Here is a 21781-nt window from a genome sequence, read left to right as displayed (position 1 = left end):
AGTTCAAACATGGGTTTGGCGATGCGGCAGCTCTGGCGGGGAAGCCAACAAATTAGGAGCAAGTAACTTAAACTATAAGGCATATCATGTGCAAGGAGCTGACCCAATGCTCGCTCTGTGTAATTTTGTGTTGGAGAACGGTGAGAACTAAAAAGTGATATCCTTTACTGACAGTGTATCAATCTTTCTAATGGAGATATTTTTGTTTTGTCCCCATCGTAGGATACTACAACGATAGAAAAAATGTCAAACTGCTGTGAAGGAATGTGAGTATCTACAGAAATTGTCTATCTTGCTATGTAAAAGTACAAATGGGAAGTGTTTTTTGGGGATTGCAAGAGGCAAAAAGAGGTGGTAAGTAATAGGGTCAAGTGAATTAAAATGTCGAACGCCTCATTTCGAGTTCTGTTGGCATTCGTCCTTTCTGCTCCCTACCTCAGAGAACCGCCAATCAAATTAAAATATCTGCTTGCCATCCGTTCTCTTTTCCAAAAGTGGCCCCTCCATTGTGGTAGATTGACTTCTGGCACAGCTGAATGCTGAGCATGTCACCATGTTGTTGCGGCCACATCTGCATTCCTTTTTGCTTTTCAGAAACCACCACCCTCCCAAAGTAGGGTAGTTGTTTTTGAAAATCAGAAAAGAAATATCCATGATGCCAGAGGGTTTTCCCCTGATGCATCGTGGCCATTTTTCAAATGTCCTAGCCTACCCTTACATAGTTTTCCCAGGTAGGACGCATCAGTGGTGAATGCTCCACCCTAGGTAGGGCAGGGCATCTGCCACTGTCACTCGAGAGCCATGAGTCAAGGATTTCCTACAGCAGAGCTAGTTGAGGCGCTGACAGCCAAAAACTGGTGCTTGCCTGCTTTTAAATGGAGTGGGGGGGGGGGGCACCACTGCTTTAATGCAACAGAAGCCCTGTTTATGGCAGTGTACCCTTAATGCCAAGTTAAGTGTGTAAACTTTACCATTGTGGGCCTGATTCACATAGGTAACTTGCACTTTTGAGTAAGTTTACTACTTTTGGCTAGTCACAATATCCGAGTTTAACCTACTAAAAAGAAAAAGTAGATCCAGCACTACACATGGCCAACAACTAGGAGTACAACACCAATAGAAAATAATGGCAATATGCAGTTAAAATGAAGTTCCATAGGAAATAATGGTAAATTAAATAAATTGAGTGTTAAAAAGATGTAAAAATAGTACATATTTATTATTTAACTATGAAATATCTTAATACCCTATTCTGAATTTAGAATTTTATAAAATATTTTAAAATGTAGCTTAATTTTAATGAATTCTATCCTTTAATAATTATTAATGCATGATAAAAAATCTTTGTCAGAGTTTTTTTTAATTTACACTTCAGAAAAATATGTATAATTTATTTTATATTTCTAGAAGTTATTTATATCAAAATTACGTTAATAGGCATGTAGCTTTTTTGTTCTATATATAAAATTAATATGTAAAATTAATTTACATTAAGTTTCATATTTATTTTCAAGTTAAATACATTTTTGAAAACTTTTTTCATACTTTACCATAGGGAGACTCCTCCGACATGGCAGAGATCTCTGCTTGGAAACATAAAAAGTTTATTCAACTCGAAAAGAAATATTAAAAATATGTTTGTTAACTTTTATTGTACATTTTTTTTTATATTTGTATATGTAGAACAAAATATAAAAAATGCTTCAGCACTTGACTTAATTGTGAATTAAAACTTTTAAGAAATATAAATACATTAAGTTAGTTATATTTCAAAAACATTTTTGCATTGATTTTTACATTTTAAAACAAGTTATTAAAATATTTTATAATTAAATAATGAATATGAACTAATTTTATGTATTAGCATTAAGTTATATTTATTTATATTTTTACATTTTAAATAATTTAATTTAACAATATATCCTATTGGGTTTTATTTTTTTTGCATACCTCCATTATTTTCTGTGGGGGTGTTGCATTACCAGTGGTTGGCCATGCGTGGTCTTTTTTTGTGTGTTTTTACTACTAAATTATACTCGGATTTTGTGACTATCCAAGAAGTAGTAAGCTCATTCATAAGTTTGTTACCTTGTGAATCAGGCTTTGAGTCGTCTTAATAGTAAACGTAAGCACTTCATGTTTATTGTCCTTAAATGATGTTTGGAATGGGCCTGGACAGAATTTCAATTACGTCTGCGTAATCAGAGTCCTTTTGTTGATTCCGCTTCACTCTGATATAGAATTATTGATAACGAAGCGATTACGCCCGCTCTATTAATTAAGAGTAATTTGGAGGGAAAAAATGCTACTTCAACTGTATATTTAAAGAGGGTGAGTGACTTGTTCTGCTGCTTATATTCTGTTGTATTTTGCACTATTTTCTTAGCACAAAATGCATCTTTGCTTCCATTTTGGATTGGGGGGGGGGCATTTTTGCACAAAGTAAATAGCTCTAAATACAGAATTACTCTTCTTTTGTAATTTAATTTAATCTCACAAAAATGTTTGCACTTCCGCGTGATTACACGGAATTACGCGAGTTACGATCACCCCTAGTTAGGACAGACAAAAAAGTACCTTTTTAAATGAGATTATTTCTTTCCAGTAGTGAAAGATGTTCTGCCATTTTCGTTGCAATGGTTACATAAAGAGTGCAGTACTTGTGTGGGTGGGGGGGGGGGGGTTAGACCTTTGTAAATCTATATTGCAATGTTGTCTTCATGCAGAGATAAGACCAGGCATCTGCCGTGGGCTTTGGCTGCTTGGAGTTTAAAGCCTGGTGATGTGTGGTCAGTGGCACACACTGGGTTCACCTTTAATTGAACTGTCTGCGCGTTTAAATAAGTTCCAATACTGCAGTCCAGTGCACATGTTGTGTTCCCCACCCAGGCTCCAGCCTGCCTCCCGCAGTGTAAGAGAAGCCCTGGGTGTGCTGCCAGGTACATGAGTCTCGAGAGCCCGCGCGCGGCTGAGGCTCTCCCGCGCGTGCGCTTTGTTTTCAGAGGGATGGACGCCCGGCCCGCGCCGTCTCACTAATAATGCTGTCTTCCCCAGTTCTAGGGCCCGGAAGCCGTGGCAGCAGACCTTCTCGGAAGTGTTTGGCACTCGCTGGAAGATCCTGTGGTTCGTCCCTTTCAGGCCGCGGCGACCGCTGAGCGTCTCGTACCACCACAGCGACAGTCACGTCTAGGCGCAGATGGGCCCTCGGCGCCGGAAGCGCTATTTACAGGTTTTATCTGACAGAGCTGCGAGGCCTTGAGAACCAACCCACGCCCACCGGTCTCCGACAAGACAACACAACATGCCCCCAGGCTTTATTATAATCGCTATCCAGGCTCTGGGACTCATAGAAGATCTGTTTATATTTTAAAAGGTGTTCACTTTCAAATAGCCTTCCCGAGAGACTCTACAGAGCCTTTGAGTTCAGAACAAACCTTGGAATTGGGAGGACGTCAAGCTGGACTGTGAAGTATACGCTCCTCGGGGCTTTCTGCTTTGTGTTTTGTTTTTTTATCATGTTTCCAGACGACACCAGAGAGATGTTATCTTATCTGTGACTTGCGTTACTACACTTTATTTCAACAAACCTTGATTATTGTGTAAAAAATGCAGATGCACACGTTTCATTTGTTGAACGACAGCCACCCCTTTGATATGTATTCACTCTCTATCGTTAATCATTTTTAAATGTAATACAATTTTCAGATTATAGGCACCACACTTTTATTTAATTAATTTGTGTATCTACTTTCTGCTGAGCGGACGGTAATCAGGTAGTTCTGAAATAACTTACAAAAAGTAAACTTAGTTTCTGTCAGTGAAGAGTTAATAAGCAGGATGATTCACCGCAGACTTCTGTTTTTAGTTGTTGTCCACAATGATGTCATCTCCAGTCATGTTTTAATTTATGTGAACATGTATCCCGTTGTACTGCAGGGGCTGGATTAGATACGATTTTATGTGTATGAAACTATTCAGGGAAAAGTACTTCTGTATATCGAATTATGACTATTTACAGGTTTTATAGTTGAGGAAAGGAGAATATTTTACATTTATTTTGTTCATATGTGATTGTAGATGTTTTATTCCTATTGGGTTCTAAAGCGCCTGTGTGCTTTTTTTTGACAGTGCATGGGCCAGACACTTGTCAGCTGGCGCCAAATGGCATGGTGAGTGGGTTTGTCTAGTTGTTGCGAGACACTCTTGCTCATGCCCCTGGTTACCCTAGAGGTCAAATGATTGGAGCAGCTAAAACCATTGGCAGCCATTTGTTTCCTTTTCACTGAAAAATTAGGTTAGAAAAGAAAAGTTGAAATGTAAATAACTGAATGGATCTACTAATACGGGATGCTGCTGTAGCATGCTCTGTGCATGTTTCATGTGTGTGCGTGTCATGACACATACATGTTGCACCTCCTACAGAGCGATTACATCTACCTCATCTTAATATATTTCTGAAGATAAGCATCACACAGGCATGCATCAGTTCAGGCTTGGTTTCCAGCAGCATACCGTCTACCAAAGGAGGTTATAGCTATTTGTTTGCGTTGTGATAATTCATATATAAATTTTAGTACTCAATTTTGCGTTTTTACTTTCTTTATCTTAAACCCCTTGTGCTCTTCTCATCTGGGGATAACCAGTTTTTAAGCTTCATTGCAATACATCATTTAGATAGTTCAGTGTGACATATAAGATGCGAGATGTTCGATTTTACACCTTCAGGAATTAACTAGAAGTAGAATCAACTGTGGTTTCTGAAAACTAAAATATAGGTGGCACAGGTGTAGAATGTGTTTTACTATCTTTCTGGGTATATTGTGTGATTTATTGATTATTCTTATTGCAGCTGCACACCTTGGCGTGTAGTTTGAATCGTTTGTGTCTGGATGAGTTCCAGTGCCTTCTTGCTTTGAAGGGACAGTAAAAATGGAATCTCCTTACTGACCTTGATGTGGCCTTGGAATATTATTTTTTCCCAATTTCAAGCAGGGTAATGCATAAACATTCCACAAGGTGCAGGTTGCTGTGGGAATGGAGAAATATATAATTGATCATTTTCCGTGATTAAAAATTGCTAATTTCTGCATAATCCTGTCTTTACTTCTGGGTGCCAAAATGTCAATCTGTTCTTTAGAAAGATAGCTATAGAATTTTCATCAGGCACCTCTATGGGCATCAATAGTTGGGCTTCATTTAAACACTAATCTAAAGTGCCCAGCATGAACAAATATCTGCTTATTGTTTCTGGAGTACTTTTTGCGACTCCTCAGATCACTAGATTTTCAGAAAACAGATAAAAATCAAAAGATGTTTGCTATGGTGCAAAAAGCAGTACTATTCGCAAGATTCAGTTAGTACTATGGTCAAATTCAAGGCATTCTGGAAAAGACTAGAAAAGTGGGTAAGGTACAAGAGCTTAGAACAGTTAATTTAGCACCGCTGCAGTGCAAATTTACACCAACATTTATATAAAGCAGTCAGTACTAAAATAACATTTTCATTAAAGAACTGGTGACAAAATTCAATTTTTCCCATTTGGTGAAAATGTGGATTTTGAACCACCCAGAGAATGCATATATCATTTTTTCACAAGTCAATTAGTGCAAATTTGCTTTACATTCGTATACATTTATTGTAATCTCCCTGTAGCTGATCTGAACCACTGGATGCATGTTTTCATAACACTGAGATAGGCTGATAGTGCAGAGTTCCCAAAATACCAAAAATCAGTAGTTTAGATGTAAGAATAAGGGTTGGAGGTGTCTACCGCTGTTGAGAAAATTGTTACGGGCTTTGTAGGGGAGAGGGTCTCCAGCACTGTCATTCAAAGCAAGACTTCGACATTGCAAGCAATCACAATGTTAACTCAAGCCAGAGAAAGACTTTGGTTTCAATGGCATCTTCTGGTTTTTGCTATGATTTCCTCCAGGAAACCTTCTGAATGGGAATATGGGAAAGGAATGAGGACAAAGGTAGGTGTGCCATCCCATGGGTTCTTACTAGCGCTTCATTTCTAAAGAAAAACAGAAAAAGCTAAGAACAAATCCCCTAGGGTTTTCTTGGGAACCACCACCAATTTTGCCAATTGTCTGGGCTTCCTTGATTAGACCTTATTTCATTACTCTTGTCTATGTATTTAACTCTTGCAAGTTCATTTTCATCCTTGCTCTTGAAAGATAACAGCCATTGCCCAAAAGTGAGGTCTGGTGTCCACCACCTAGAAACACCGATGCAAATTAAGCACTGGATCTGCCCAATTACTTACAGCAAAAAGAGCTGATGTTTCAAGTGGAAATAGTCGAATATATGATAGGCCATAAACGCTAGAAATGTCTTGCTCCAATTAATAACAAAAGCTGCAGGAAGTTTAGAAAGTCACACAGGCGTGCTATTATGTTCAATTATTTTGATCTGGAATACTTTCCCTAACTTTTCTGTGTCAAGAAGTCTTCCTGGTCCATCACGCAACATCTTTGGCTTGACAACGCAATACATAAATCCGGTCTCGATCCCTGGAGCGCGCTAAATACTGCATTTCAAGCCTTGTGTTTTGCTCCCTCTTTCTAAGAAACACGTCATCTTGATGCCTTTATCTTAGTAAATACCATTGTTGGTGCCCTAAATGATGAATCAAAATATACTGTTTTATTAAATGACTCAATAAAGGAATTGAAAAAACCTTGGTCCACACATCCGCGCACAGGGTGCACAACTCCTGGAGGGATTTGTTGGTCTTATCCCTTCTTTCTTTAATCTACTTTTCAGTTCTTAGCTTCCTCAGAGCAGGAGCTGGAAGCGATGATCTCCCTCAAGGCGCTTGATACATCACTGTTTTTCAGTTATTGAAGCCTGCAACCAGTGCGTGTTGGCGACAGTGTCAGAAGGTTGGGTGTCTAAAACGTAACATTCTTTTGATGTCACCCTGAGCAAATCTCATTGATTGAAATCTGTTGAGCGGAGCAGAGGACAGTGGTACACCACTTGTATTTCTTTATCTACTAGAGTTCGAAGACTTTCAGTTAAAACCAGAAATACTGTGGAGTACATTTGCGCTCCCAGGACTTTGTCAAATTCACCTCAGATGGCACAAATGGGACGTCATGGGTATTTAAAAAAGTAAAATGTGGTGTTGATATCGAGTAGAGCAAAATATTACCTTTAATTACTAATTAGTTATATAATTCAATCTGCATTAATTAGTAATTGGCTTAAAAATCACCCAAATAACTTTTCTTCTTACAGACATCCAGAATTTAGATGATGGCACACAGTTTAAATGTCCTGAACAAGCAACAAGAGACACTTAGAAAATTGCATTGTGTTGTAGCTTCAGCAGTGCATAGAAGCTACTGCTTTGGACGAAAAAAATGAATATGTCTGTAAATTAGGAATAGTTTAAATACTTAAGCCAAGGCATAATTTTCTGAGACATCATTTTTCATTCTTGTTTCTTCATTTCATCTATTGTGCACCTGCAGAGCTATCCACAGACTGTTGTATATGTGTCATACAGTCACCATCTCAATAATGGCACCCAGCAAATTTATAATGTACGTACAACATGAATGTTTCGATGGCTGTACTGTTTCAAGTAAGAGTTTCTGCATGTTTCTGCAGTTTCCGATCTTCAGACACAGCCTTTAGATCATCTTGTCTTATCTTCTAGTTACAAATGGCAGCATAAAAAGAGACATAGATTTTATAGGATAGTAGACACAAATGCTACTAAATTCTGCAACAGATTTCCATTGATCACTTGTTAGACGAGGCAGCCCTGCCTTTCCATCAGGTCCATGCTCCAAAAATTGACATATTTTCTATGTTATCAAGAAATTGCAGATATCAAACAAGTTTAACCCCCAAGGACATGGAAAAACCGTAATGCTTCTCGGTCACAGGCATTAAACTGTTTTTGGCAGAGTATATGGGTGTGTTTTGGAAGATCACTTTCAGTTGTGGACATAGTAGCATGACCTACTGTGATGGGCTGGATAGCACATGTACTAAGTGTCCAGGTTGCCTCTAGTTGTTGACCAATTCAACCACTGCTCTAGTTATTAGACACCTTGTTAGTTGACTAATTGTGCTAACTTGTTAAAACCACCCCCTGCATTTAGGTAATCTGTTTATACTGTTTTACTGCCGATCAGTTGATCAATCAATGAGGGTTCTTGTAAAGCAGGACTACTCACCCATAAGGGTCTCAAGGCGCTGAGTGGGGGGGTCTGCTGTTCAGTCGTAGAGCTAGGTTTTGAGGCCCTTCCTGAATTGAGGCAGCACCTGAGATGTACAAACAGGGAGTTCCAGGTCTTTGCAGCGAGATGGGAGAAGGATCTTCCTCCAGCCGTGGTCTTGCAGATCCACGGGACGGTGGCCAGAGCTAGTTGGGCGGATCACAGATGGCTGGTGGGAGTGTAAAAGGAGAGGCGGTGGTTGAGGTATGCAGGTCTGGCATTGTGGAGGGTTTGTACGCGTGCATGAGGAGCTTGAAGGTAATCCTTTTGTTGATAGGTAGCCAGTGAAGGTCTCTCAGGTGACCAATGATGTGGCTGCTGCAGGGTATATTCAGGATGAGTCTGGCTGATGCGTTCTGGATGTTCTGCAGTTTCTTTAGAAGCTTTTGGTTGGTCCCGGCGTAGAGTGTATTACCTTAGTCAAATTTGCTGCTGACGAGCTCATGGGTGACTGTTTTCCTGGACTTAGTGGGGATCCAATTGAAGATCTTCCGAAGCAGGCGGATCATGGTGGGAACAGTTTACTTATTTGTTGTTATGGTGCTACCATTTGGCATTTTTGTTTCCTGTGGTTCATAGGCAAATTAAGGTTAATAGCATTCCATGGGTTAGTGTAATTCCATTCATTTAAAGCTGCCTATCACCTTGGCCTACCCTAAGAGATGCTTTTTACCTATTAAGCAAACCCCTTAATATGAACATTAATACCCTGAACGGGATGATGTTCCACAGACCGCAATCCCCCCGCAGAACAATGTTTGAGGCATGTTTTTAAAATCAACTGTAGCATTGTAAATGTGGAGCTCATTTTTCAAAATAAAGGGGTGAGTTGAAAACATTTCTTAAAAGTCATGATGCGCCTCAAAAGTGGTGGCCAGGTCAAAAATATTGTGATTACCTGCTTTGGTTTCTATTCAGAAAAAAATGTTTGTAACTATTCTAGGTAGCCTCACAGTGCTTAATTTTCAGAAGAATGAGTGCCCATGTCCAAAGCTCTGCTCGGAAGCCCACAGCCGGGAACATTGAATGTAGGGCCTCTCTAATCTACTACCAGACACTGCCTGCCCCTTTTATCTCACTTTTTCTGGTCTCTTCTTTCTCCCTTTATGACAGGTTTTTCATCTTATGTTTTCTTTACCTTTTGTGTATTTTCCCTCTCTAGTTCTCAGTAAATATCTGCTGAGCAAAAATAAGTGCCGGTCCTCAAAAAACAGTACCGGTGGCACCACCCCTCCCCACAACCACTAGCTCAAAGTAAACACTGAGCTTCAGATTCTGGCGCAATCCAGTGGTGGGGTTGACTTACTGCCTTATCAGAATTGTGTCCGAAAAATATCGAGCTGGAGATGTGGAAAAAAGTCTGGGCACCACAATACTATACATATAATCAATACACTTGAGTTCAGTTTCTTTAAAAATCATTACACAACTTTGATGAGAACATTTTGTTAACAGTCTTTAAGTCATTGTTCATGCTTCACACTATATTATCCTTTCTTTTTACTCTAGTTTTATGATTTTAGTTAACTTAATTACCCACAAATTATAGTCTATTTTTTTAAATCTCTGCCTACATGAATTTCAAACCTCTGCTCTTCATGGAGGAGCCCTGTAACAATAGGGTAATGCTATCTCTGGCGTTTGGAGTCTCCCTTCAAAATGGCCTGCTTGGTTGAATTGTTTTAATGCTGTAAATACGTTTTCTGTTAGGAAAGAAGACCCTGAAAAGCACAGACCTCTGGAATGGATCCTTGGGTCGCTTCCTCTGGTGTTGGCCCGGTTGCACCAAGTCTCAAATGGAACAGTACAGCAAACTTCTGCACAAGGTCTCCGCAAAAATGGAGCCCCAGTAGCCTTTGTGTGCCTCATCAGTGAGGCGCAGTTTGTATCTGAGTACCAGAGGACATTTGAGAGCCATGTTTATACTTACCTGCACTCCCTTTGTGCAACTCATCCAGTACAAAAGTGAAGAATGGAAATGGTTTAATAAATCTAAACCACTTATGTGCACTTTGGGTGCATCCAGTTTCTTTGTTTTTCTTATAATGTGCCATTACAGACCAGGTGCAACCTGGTAAAAATCAAATCTGGCCCTGCCCTAATAAGGACAGCCAATCCAGAACTGCTGGGCACACCCCTTCCGAAGAATGTCCATACTTTGTCCATGCCTTGTTCAATTGTTATGGCATAATGACATCAGGTAAAAACGCCTGAGGCATTTGTTTTTTCCCTTATCTGCCTACTGGGTGGAGATGTACTGTTAAGAGAGCACGGCAACCTTGCATTGATATGTATAAGTTACATGTACAAGAATTTAGAGCATTCTAAAGATTTGTTCAAATATGTCTTCTTTCCTTTCAAAAAGCGAATTGCGTTTGCCTTCTACACCCAGGTGCAGTTACTACTGAAACAAGATTTGAATCTTCTCTTCACAGCCTCCAATTTCCTCTTTTCAATTTCAGTTTTGAATATTATTTTTACATGACTACCGACATTTGTCTCCTCTCAGCTTCAGTGCCTCGCTACCAAAACCAATACATGTTTTCCCACTCTCAGTGAACCTTTTATATGCCAGAAGCTTCACGAAGCCCCTATACAACCTACATTCTCAAGTAATTGTATGTATTGGACCCTCTTTATCTTTATAACATTAAAAATGATTCAGATACAACAGTCATAAAGAAGTTCGGGTGAAATAAAGTCATAATCACTTAACATTAATAAAATATACATAATTTACACAATAGTATTGCAGTAAGGCAAACACCACACCGCAGAAGGCCATGGTAAAGCTGGTGTATGAGAAGAAGGCAGCCTTTACTGTAAGTTTATAAAAGTAGATTACCAAAGACGTTTGGGCCCCTTTGACAAAAGCCTTAACACTCATAAGGTCAGTTTGTCAAAAGCTGCACGTCCACTCCTGATTTGTCGAATTAAGCTTGGTGGAATTTTACCCTCCTGGTTATTTTTCAGCAAAAAATGCAGAAAAACCTAGAACAAAGTGCATTTCTAGGCTGAAAATCGGAAGAAAACTCTAATTAGAAATTCTGCATATGTACGTTTTATGCATTTGAGGGCTTGTTCAAGGAGTACTCTTGGGTTTCTTCGCGAACCCACATGACTCTCAGAAATTAGATTAAAAAAGAAATCTACCGGAGCAAATTTCCAATTTCTCTGCGATGCCATTTAGGAATTAGGCTTTTAAGGGTACAGGAGTCATTCGTTTGCATCCTTTTTCGGTCACCTGCCATCAATATATTTATATGAAAGAACATCCATATTTAATGTATAAAAGTTATGAGTAGGAAATCAATCTCAAAACTAAGTTTTAATCGTACATCAATCAGTTGTTGCATCGACTGTACACTGCTAAGTGTTTGGCATTTAGGAACTATAAAATGTATATGGTCTTGCGGCCTTGATTCACACTGTGGCAGGTTGATGAGTTTTGAAATACACAAATCCAGATTTTGGCAGTTGAGCAGTATTCTATAACATAACAACTATGTTTAGTAACATCTTTAAGCATGATAACAGACTTAGCGGAGAGAGTAAAACATTTTCCTACAGATTTTTTAATTTTTTTTATTTCGGCTTCTCACACATTAAAATATTTGCAAAATATACTTCTGAAATAATTTCTTTCTGCGCTTGTACAGTATTTAAATTAAACACCCGGCTCTGGTGCAACAATGTTTCATTCTGAGTGTGCGAATAGAAAGCCACACTTGTCGGGGGCTTTTAAAGTGAATAGTGTACTTGGTGTTGTGTTTTCTTTTGTCTCATTTCATGTTGCTGGTTTGTTCTCAGCTTCTTCCCCACAGCCTTGGAGTGTGGCATTAGCAGCACGAGATGAAATGTGGCAGACAGGCGCTCAGGATATAGAAAAAAAGGAGGGCTAAGTATCAGTCTGCCTGAAGGAGAGGGGTCGTGGGAAAATCATGTGAAAAGCAAAAGTGTACTTCATACAGACATACAGCAGGTCTCCTTTTCACCCGATTGTGAATGGCTCGTCTAGACTATACAAACAAAGGCTTTATATTTATTTTGATATTTTTTTTACCATTTGAACACTTCTTTTTCTTGAGCAGATGTCTTAAGCTGAATTGTATGTGATTGTTTTTATTTTTTTACTTTTATTGAAATGTTTTGTGCAATGTATATTTTTAAATATTGATTTCAAATAAATATTTTTGAAAGTGAATGACTAGAATTTATCGATTTATTGCATCTGTTTACATCACAATGTTTGCACTGAGTTCCAAAATATGATTCAAGCAGTGAAGTATGAATGCGATTCAAACGCCCATCTATAACAAATAGAGTTCTCTACGTCCCTACTTCTACAGTTATGAACCAGACATGTATTACAGTTTCGCTTTTCATGAATCGTTTTTATTTTCACTCCCTAAGTTAGTTATGCAAAACAACATTTTAGGAAAGGAAACTTTTAAAGTTAGGGAAACATAAAAGTTGAAGGTGGCGCATGTGGCGGAAGTGTTTAAGCTTGATAAGGGTTATAGTTTTACAAAATTCACTAGTTCTAAACTGGTATGGTGCTCATGTCACATGCATTGGTCACAGGGCATTTAGAAACGATAAGGTTATATACTACCGGCTTCCTCCAAATATGGCCCGGGGGGAGGATGGGGGGAATTATATGAGCATTCATGATGCAATGCAGTAGAGTGCAAAGTTCACCAACATTGACAAGTGTACTGATGAGTCTTCTATTTTAGAAGATTCGTCCTTGGCCTTCAGCAGGTTTCTAAACGTCTGCGCTCAGGTGTAATACGTTATCTTGAATGCCAGGAGGTTGCTCGATAGATGGATGTGTTATTATATTCTATTATCCAGTATTGTTTTCAAGTGTCATGCTACTATTCAGAGATGGTGGTTGCCTTTTGATCCCTTTTCTGCACTGCTACTTCACCATAGATTAGTAGAGTCTTTTCAAATGTATAGCCTAGGAGAATTGTCTATGTATATAATGCAAAGGAAATGTATTGCTAAGTATGCAGTGATTGCAATTCAGGTTAAATGTACCACATAAGACTTCCGGGCACAGTGACGCCAACTGAGTCCGTCTGCTTAGTTAGAAAATCGTCACAAAGCCAATTCATTATTCCCATGCATTTTAATTGAAAACCTATCAATAGTAGAGTATCTAGTTAATAATATTGAAATATTGATATCATACATTTTCTTAAAATGTACTAACATCCTTCAGTGGCTGAATCAAAAGAAAACTTACATTAAGGGTAAAACAAAAAGAGTGCATACTAATTAGTATGCTCTATTAATAAATGGTAGGATCGGTCGAACGCACTGCAGAGAGGAACAAGGTGTAAAATAAGTCCACACAACTATGAGCACAGTGCCATTTAGTCTATTTAGAAGCATTTAAAAAACACACTACAAAAAATGTGCATATAAAGAGATCAGTCTTTTAAAGGTAAGTCTTACTATATATGGTAGGGTAGGTAGAGGTGGCTGATTTTCACTGAGGTGAGATGAATTGGAGAGGCACCAGAGAGTGAGTGATGCAAATATAATTAATCACATATGCCCCTTACATCTGATGTACTTTTGGGATTTGGTGATCGCTATTGTCAGATGTTCCTCTCAGCTTGCTTTACTTTTTCAAGGGCATCTTTGAGTTCATATTAACCGGTGTCCTGGACAGTGAAGAAAGTGGCCTTATGTGGAGAAATGAATGTGCGTTTAGAAAAAGTGTGTTCATCACCATAGCCAACATGATCGATCAGTGTGCTGAATCCTCACTGCACACAAGATGAAATTTCACAGAGGTCTTAAGTTTAAATCCTAGTGAGGTAGACTTGCTGTGCCATCTTTCCATATGTACATAAATTAAGTACCATACAGTGAGCAATGACTATATATGTCACTTACAACTCATAGAAGTGGCAAACGTACATGATGGAAGCACTATGTAAACACCAGGTATTATTATTACTATCTAATACGTATGGTTAGCCTGTTACTTGTTTTAGTTGGAGGTACGGTTGAGAAGCCAGTCTGCTTTTAAAATCTTTTTATTAGTCTGGAAATGGAAATATATTATCTCATATAGGAGACGTGTTAAAACCTGGCTGTTCCCTAAGAACTAGATGGATGCCTTTGCCTGACTCACTTCTACTCTTTGAGCTGCTTAGGGCCAGGATGCCTGCAAGGTGATAGTGCGCTTTATAAGATGAATAAATAAAATAATAAATAAAAATGGCTTGTCACAACAATTAAGCTGTATTTTAGTTCTTTAATGAAAACATCTCAAACCTTTCACAACCATTTTGCTGAAGTAGTCTACGGTTTCAAGTCTTCCATGAGTCAGACTGAACACACCACTATGAAATTACTTGGGAGTCTTGCTCTGGTATTCTTGCTTCCCTAAAACTCGTGCCTACAAGACCCCCAGAGTCAGAAGTTGTCCAACATTTATGTGATTTAGAGGGTCTCTCTATTTTCTCTCTGAGGTTTCTTTTGGCTTCCCTCCAGAGCAATGCCTCCCCTATTTATGTCTTGATCTCTAGTTGTGTGAGAAAATCCAAACCAGCTGAGAGTAGTAAAGCGGTTACCTCTGCAGATGTCTGATCTCCAATCCCATACCTCTGAGCTGTATCATATGTGTCCTATTTTTCATACTAATTCTTGTTCCAGTGCTTCTACCTACCATCTCTCCTGTACCTTGTTTTCCCTGCCTTGTTATGATACTTTATAGAATCAACTGCTTCTTAAATTTCCATCAACCACTCCATCTAAATGTTCATAGCAAACAATGTTTTCTAGAAGACACGCTTTTCTGGTTCAAATCAATCCATATTCATGAAAAACCAAAACTACTTTTGACGTGGTCTGAAGGCGCGGGAATCCTTGGATCTCTGTCTTCGGTATGATCATTAAATAATCCCCGCCACTGATTGTATGGACATTTGTTCATCGACCAGGAGAATATAAAAAGAGCAATCATTTACATCAAACCTTCATAAACAGCAAGTCCCATTTAGGGCTTTATAATTGTCAAGAAAGAGAATCTGTGGTAGTAAAAGGGTTTCATTATAAAGCCAATATGATTTGATTGTTTCTTCCATGAACATTCATCTTTTGATCTTCATCATTACAAATTCAAATAATCCATTAATCAGTATTTTAAAACAAGGTAAAATACCAAGTTAGTGACTATTACAAATAGAATAAAAATAATAAAACAAGCATGTTCCATAAAGAAGTTTCTCAAATCCAAATTAAGCATAAGAATGGCAAATTCTTATTTAAGCCAAGGTAACGGTGTCAGCTTAGAAACCCAATAAATGCGAAAGCATAAAGCCTTTGCACTTGAACAATAAAGAATTTTCAAGCTGGAAAGTATTCACAGCTATAAATCAGCAGACCTCTTTTGAAAGGAAAAGGTTTCAAAATTGGGAACTCTCCTGAAGGGAGGTAACCCTATGGATCTCAGAAAGAGATCCCAGAGTGCTACCCTAATCTAAGAATACATGCTAATATTAATTTACTAAATCATAATTTGAAACAAATGATGCATTCCCTGTACTTCTTATCCAATCAGATTTTAGCAAACCCCTTGGAGCAGGTAAACGCCCTAGTTCCACACCACATCTTAACAACAGACCACAGAACCATGTCCCTGAAAAGATATTTCTTCCACATCTTGCGAATAAGACCCTTCTTCCCATGAGTCATGGTTCCTGTCATCTCCTCCCCTCTTGGAGAGAACCTCACTATCAGTTGTCTGATGCATAGCAAATGCCTATTCACTAACTAACAGAAGACATCTGGAAAGATACACCATCTGCAATGGAAGAGAAAAACATTTCGTGCAAAAAAACTGTTCAATGTGAAAGACAGGCCTTTCAATGTTAATGTATAAATCAATGTTAATATCACATCTGTAGTGAGGCTCAAGTCAGCACAATATTATTTCTTTTGTATGCTTGTACTGTGTATGATTAACTACTACGAAAATTGTTACTACTAAACGTATATTATTTTGCATAGACTTGCATTTTCTATATAACATTAACTTAAGGTTACCAACTGGAGTATTAAGGGCTTTGATCTCTGCTGAGCGGTGAATGTTATAGTTCCAATGGCAAAAGAAAGAGCCGGGAACAGGTGGGGGGGGGGGGGGAGAATCTCCCTGGTGCTTCTATTAACGTAAATTGTTCAGACAGGAAGCCATTAAAGTCTACTACAGCAGCAGGGTTACAATGCAGTGAAATGAAGGATAGATTCAGGAAAAGTAGATTATATCCTTTAATCACTCGAAGAGCTCAATACATTACATCCAGTAAGTTCAGCATCACAGGAATAACTGTTCCTTACAAATGATGCACAGTATAATGACATATACAAGATTCCATATTCTAGCAATGACATAACCAGACCATGTACAATTAAAGAAGCAGTACAAATAAGAATGCAAACACAACACATCCCCCTTTCCTAATAAAAGAAAAGAAAACAAAAAAAACAAAAACTATGGATATAATTGATGTTCACAATTATATACAATATAAAACTTCTGTGTCTACTACTTATTATTCAAAATGTAATCCTTATGCCAAAGAGGAACCACCCTCTTCCTTGAGGAATGACGACACAAAGATGAGTCCTCACTCACAGAAACAGAACTCCCTTCTACAGGGACCTCATTTGATCCTTCAGAAATATTACTAGAAGAATCCACAACACCACTAGCAGAAGGAACCTGACTTGAACTAGGACAGTTAACCACTTCAGGATTCACTTGCAACTTGTCATTCTCAACAGAACTGTCTACATCCAAATCTTCTGGTTTCCAAAGCATGCGAGAATTATCAGGTGTGAGAGAACTACCAGGTTTACATTTCGCAATCCTACTCAGATTCCAAACCTTTCCATTGCTAAGCTTAACAGAGTTTCTCAAAACCTCCACAACCTGAAAGGGTTCAGAGAAATTAGAATCACCTTTTTGAACCTTAAAAGGCTTCTTGACCCTGATCCAATCTCCAACATCTATTTGAACCTCCCTAGAACCATGTTTCAAATCATGATATTTTTTTACTTTTGTTATGTACTAGTTCCAAACGTGCCTTAACTAAATCCCTAGACCAAGGTTCAACCTCACAAGAAAATAACCAAGTAGGAATGATCTTAGAACGTGGATTCCTGCCTTTCATTAAGACAAAAGGGGAAATACCAGTAGTCATTATTTGTGATACGGTAATTCCAAACAACCTTACCAACTTGAGTAGGCCAATCTGAATTATTACCTATTGACAGCTGGATAGTATTCTTCAGAACCCTATTAAAACGTTCAACAACGCCATTCCCGCCAGGATTATAAAGCGATATTGTCCTATTCTTAATACCTAGCTTATTGAAATATCTTTTCGCTCTTATAGATAAGAACTGAACTCCATTATCCGTGATTATGCAAGAAGGAATTCCTTCTGTAATAAAAGTCTCATCAAGGAAAGAAAGAACTGAATACGTGTCAGCCCTTTCGACAACCTTAACAACAGGCCATTTCGAGAAGAGATCCATAAGGACAATTAAAAAATGATGGGAACCATCCTGCTCCTGAATAGGACCCATAATGTCCACTGCTATACACTCCCAAGGATGTTCGGGAGATGAACACTCTAACATTGGAGGGCGAAAGGTACGTAACGTCTTATCTGCATTAGCACAAAGAACGCAATCTCTAACAACCTTTTCTGTTTGGGAATCACAACCAGGCCACCAAAACAAATGTTTAACCAATGACTTCGATCTCACAATTCCAATTCCAGGATGACCTTCGTGGCAAAGTTCAATAATCCCTTCACGTAATCCACTAGGAGGAATTATCCTCTCGCCTCTTAACAGCATATTATGTGCCACAGAAAGTTCAGACCTAACCTCCCAAAAAGGTCTAATGGCATCATCCAACAAATCCTTTTTGCTTGGCCAACCATTAACAGTAAAAGAAATCACCTTTTGTAAATTTTCATCTGTAGAATACTCACTATTCCATTCCTCCTTACTGAAAGCTGAAAGACCCTCATCGTGAACAAAAGCCACTTGCAATTCATTCCATTCATTATTGTCACACTCTTCCAACATAACAGGCATTCTTGATAAGAAATCAGCCAGAACATTGCTTTTAACTGGAACATAAACGATCTTGTAAATGAAATTCTGCAACCTCATTGAAATTCCAGCAAGACGCGCAGGAGCATTGATCACACCTTCTGTTGTCAAAATTTTCACTAAGGGTTTGTGATCACTGCGCAACAAACCCATTTTCCCCCAAACAAAAGACTTAAATGATCCAATGCCCAAGCACATGCTAAGGCTTCCCTTTCTATTATTGGATACTTTTCCTCACAAGGGGACAAAGATCTTGAAGCGTAAGCTATTACCTTCTCCATTCCATTCTTATCAACTTGCATTAAAACAGCTCCAAGACCTTTGTTTCTAGCATCTATTGTAATTCTGTTCTCTAAGGATTGATCAAAACTATGCAGAGCAGTGGCCTTGGCAATAGCGAGCTTAATATTTTTGAAATCCTCATTACAAGAGTTAGACCACTCAAATTTTACATTTTTCTTTTGAAGTTGCCGAATATTATAGGTAACATTTGCAAAATTGGGGACATACTTAGAACAAAATTCTGCCATTCCCAAAAATGACTTAATGTCTTCCTTGCACGTCGGAACAGGAGCCTCAGAGATGGCAGAAACTAAGGAGGGTTTAGGTCTAACGCCTTCTTCATCAATGATATGACCCAAATAAGTCACGCTCTTTTGTGCAAATTTGCATTTTGAATGCTCAACAGTAAGGCACTTGCTCTCAAGAATACTTAAAACTCTTTTCAACCTTGACAAATGTTCATTCTCATCATCCCCAAAAACAAGGATGTTGTCTTGGAAAAATCTGACTCCCTTTTCCTCCTTAAAAAGCTGATACATTAATCGCTGGAAAACAGCGGCCGCCGAAGCTAAACCGAAAGGCATCCGCTTATAACGGAAGCAACCAAAGGGTGTCTCAAAGGATGTAAATTTCATTGACTCAGGACACAGGGAAATCTGGTGATACGCAGACGATCGGTCTATAGTCGAGAACCATCGTGCGTTGCCAAGACTAGACCCCATTTCATTAATCTTAGGGAGTGGGAACTTGTCGACCACAATGTTATTATTTAAATATCTTAAATCTACACATAACCTAATTTTCCCGTTGCTACGTCTCGCGACGACAATTGGAGAAACCCATTCGCTTGCTTCAATTGGCTCAATAATATCGGTGGATACTAACTTGTCCAATTCTTTACAAACTTCATCTCTCACTAAAATGGGAACATTTCTACATTTATGCACCTTGTGGCAAGCATCTTCCTTAATTATAATATTGTGCTCAAAACCAATTAAATTTCCCAAAGTTTTGCTAAAAACCTTTGGAAATGTATGTAAAATTTCATTGGTGACAGTAGTACTATCATCCAAAACCAAAACCTGTTCACGGATCCAGAATAATGTGTAGTTGTTTTTGGTCGAACCACCCTAACACAGGTGGCCCTTTCTTTGCAATGTATAATTTTCCCCTACATTCTCTGCCTTTAAATTTAAATATAAACCAACGGAAACCAAGGCTAGCAATAGGTTCCCCCATATAACCTTCAGTATGAATATCTGATGGCAACAATTTCTCACCCACACGTTGGACAAAAGAAGACCTCCACATTTTTTCATTAATAATTGTATAGGGCGAATCAGAATCAGCATAGATTTTAACGTCCACCCCACCAATATTCAATAAACAAATTGGTTTGTTGACTACATCTTCATCACGTATTTTCAAAACTAACTTGTCATGTAAGTTCATAACTAAATTGTTTTCTAAATTATTCTCAAAAGTTTCCTCTTCATCCAGGTCATTCACAAAATTCACTTTACTTTTCTTTTTCCTATTGCAAGCTTTTGTCAAATGACCTTTCAACCCGCAACTAGTGCATTTAGCTTTAAGGCCAGGACATCCTTTAAAGTCTGCCAAATGATCCAAACTGTTGCATCTATAACACTTAAGCCTAGAATTAGAAGAAGTTTGGGAATGTTTACCATAGAATGGTCTGTTAGTAGTGCTCACAGTGTTCTTTGAATTATATTTAAACTTTTTTCTTTCAACAGCATTCACTTTATTAACCACCTCATTAGCGAGAGAACTATTATCAAGTTTGATTACGTTAGCACACCTGCCAGACATTTCCGCTTTGCGTGCAATGGCTAGAATATCATCCAATGGAGAATCTCCATTAATCCACAATCTATCTTGTATGGAAGCATTGTAAGAATGCATAACAATTTGGTCTCTAACAAGTTCTTCTTGTAAAACACCAAATTTGCAATCCAAAGACAATTTCTTCAGGTCAGCAAGATAATAATCAATATTTTCATCTTTAGCTTGTTTTCTTGAAAAAAACTTGTATCTTGTTACACCTATACAAACTTTAGGAGCAAAGTAAGTATCTAAATGCAAAAGTGCTAACATATAAACATTTAAATCACCTGGAAAGGAAGGTTTAGTCATGGTCTCAAAAACTTTTAAACCAACAGGACCCAAAGAGTGTAAATGGAGTCTTTTCTTTTGAGCATGAGACATTTTCCATCCTCATCCAAAGCATCAATATAATTGCAGAAACAAGGTCTCAACTCCAACCATTTAAGTGGAGGTTCACTGCCAGAAACCCAAAAGGCTTGAGGTGCACTAATATTATAGTTAGGTTGAGTCATAGTAACAAAATTAACTCAGATAAATCTAGTGAATATGTACTGGACAATAACCTTAATAGTTCAAAATAGCTGAACAAAAACTGGACACATCAATTAATAAGGTAAAATGGTAGACTGTAAATATACCGCACAAAGGTAAGAATTATAGTATAAAAAAAGTTAAAAAAAATAATGAATAAATAAAAAAAAATCACAAAAACAGAAGAAAGGTGTGCGAATCACCGATGATGGTAACGCACGATGAATGGTCCATGAAGAATGAAGGATCGTTAACACAAGGAAACGATGTGCCTGCAGGATCGTTGCTGAACACGAAGGATAGTTGGTGAAAACAGTCAATTTCAATGACTTCAAGTTTTACAAAGATGGCCGCTGCGTGTTACGTCACACGCAAAATACCCACAATGCAGTTCCGGTAAGAAGGAAGAACTCCAATGAAGAAGAATCCGAAGTTCGTAGAGATGGAATCAACAAAAGGTAATTACTTTTGAAATGGTGCAGCGCGCTGGTAACGGACGAAGGTAAAACGTTGTTCCCTTTATATTGACAGTGAAATGTTGATACGGTAATAGTCCAAGATGTTAACAAAACACGATGCTTGATAAATCGCGTAACCACTGTCAAATCAAAAATAAATTCCTTGTGGAATCTCAAACCATCAGGAATAAGGAAACGACTTCAATAATCCTAGAACTGCAACCAACAATTTCAATTATTCCAACTCCAAAGTTTATCCGGTATTAAAATATCGCC

At 38.2% G+C, this 21781-nt stretch overlaps 1 protein-coding gene across 4 annotated transcripts in view; it reads left to right on the top strand.

Annotated features, from left to right (window-relative positions):
- Window positions 1–9075, top strand: part of ZDHHC21 (zDHHC palmitoyltransferase 21) — a 274098-nt gene extending 265023 nt beyond the window's left edge. For 2 of the 4 annotated variants that reach the window (XM_086961402.1, XM_086961403.1), the window contains exons 7-8: window positions 223–266; window positions 3055–5718. In XM_086961402.1, coding sequence (XP_086817528.1) covers window positions 223–266; window positions 3055–3190 — 180 coding nt within the window. In that variant the 3' untranslated portion in view covers window positions 3191–5718. Of the gene's footprint in view, window positions 1–222; window positions 267–3054 lie in introns of all 4 variants that reach the window. The other 2 variants (XM_086961399.1, XM_086961400.1) reach the window with 2 other exon arrangements.
- Window positions 9076–21781: the final 12706 nt, after the last annotated feature.

This window comes from Lissotriton vulgaris, chromosome 3_1 (genome assembly GCF_964263255.1).
Source record: "Lissotriton vulgaris chromosome 3_1, aLisVul1.2, whole genome shotgun sequence".
Lineage (NCBI taxonomy): Eukaryota > Metazoa > Chordata > Amphibia > Caudata > Salamandridae > Lissotriton > Lissotriton vulgaris.
Note: the sequence above shows the minus strand (reverse complement) of the source record. Positions and strands in the feature narration are given on the sequence as shown.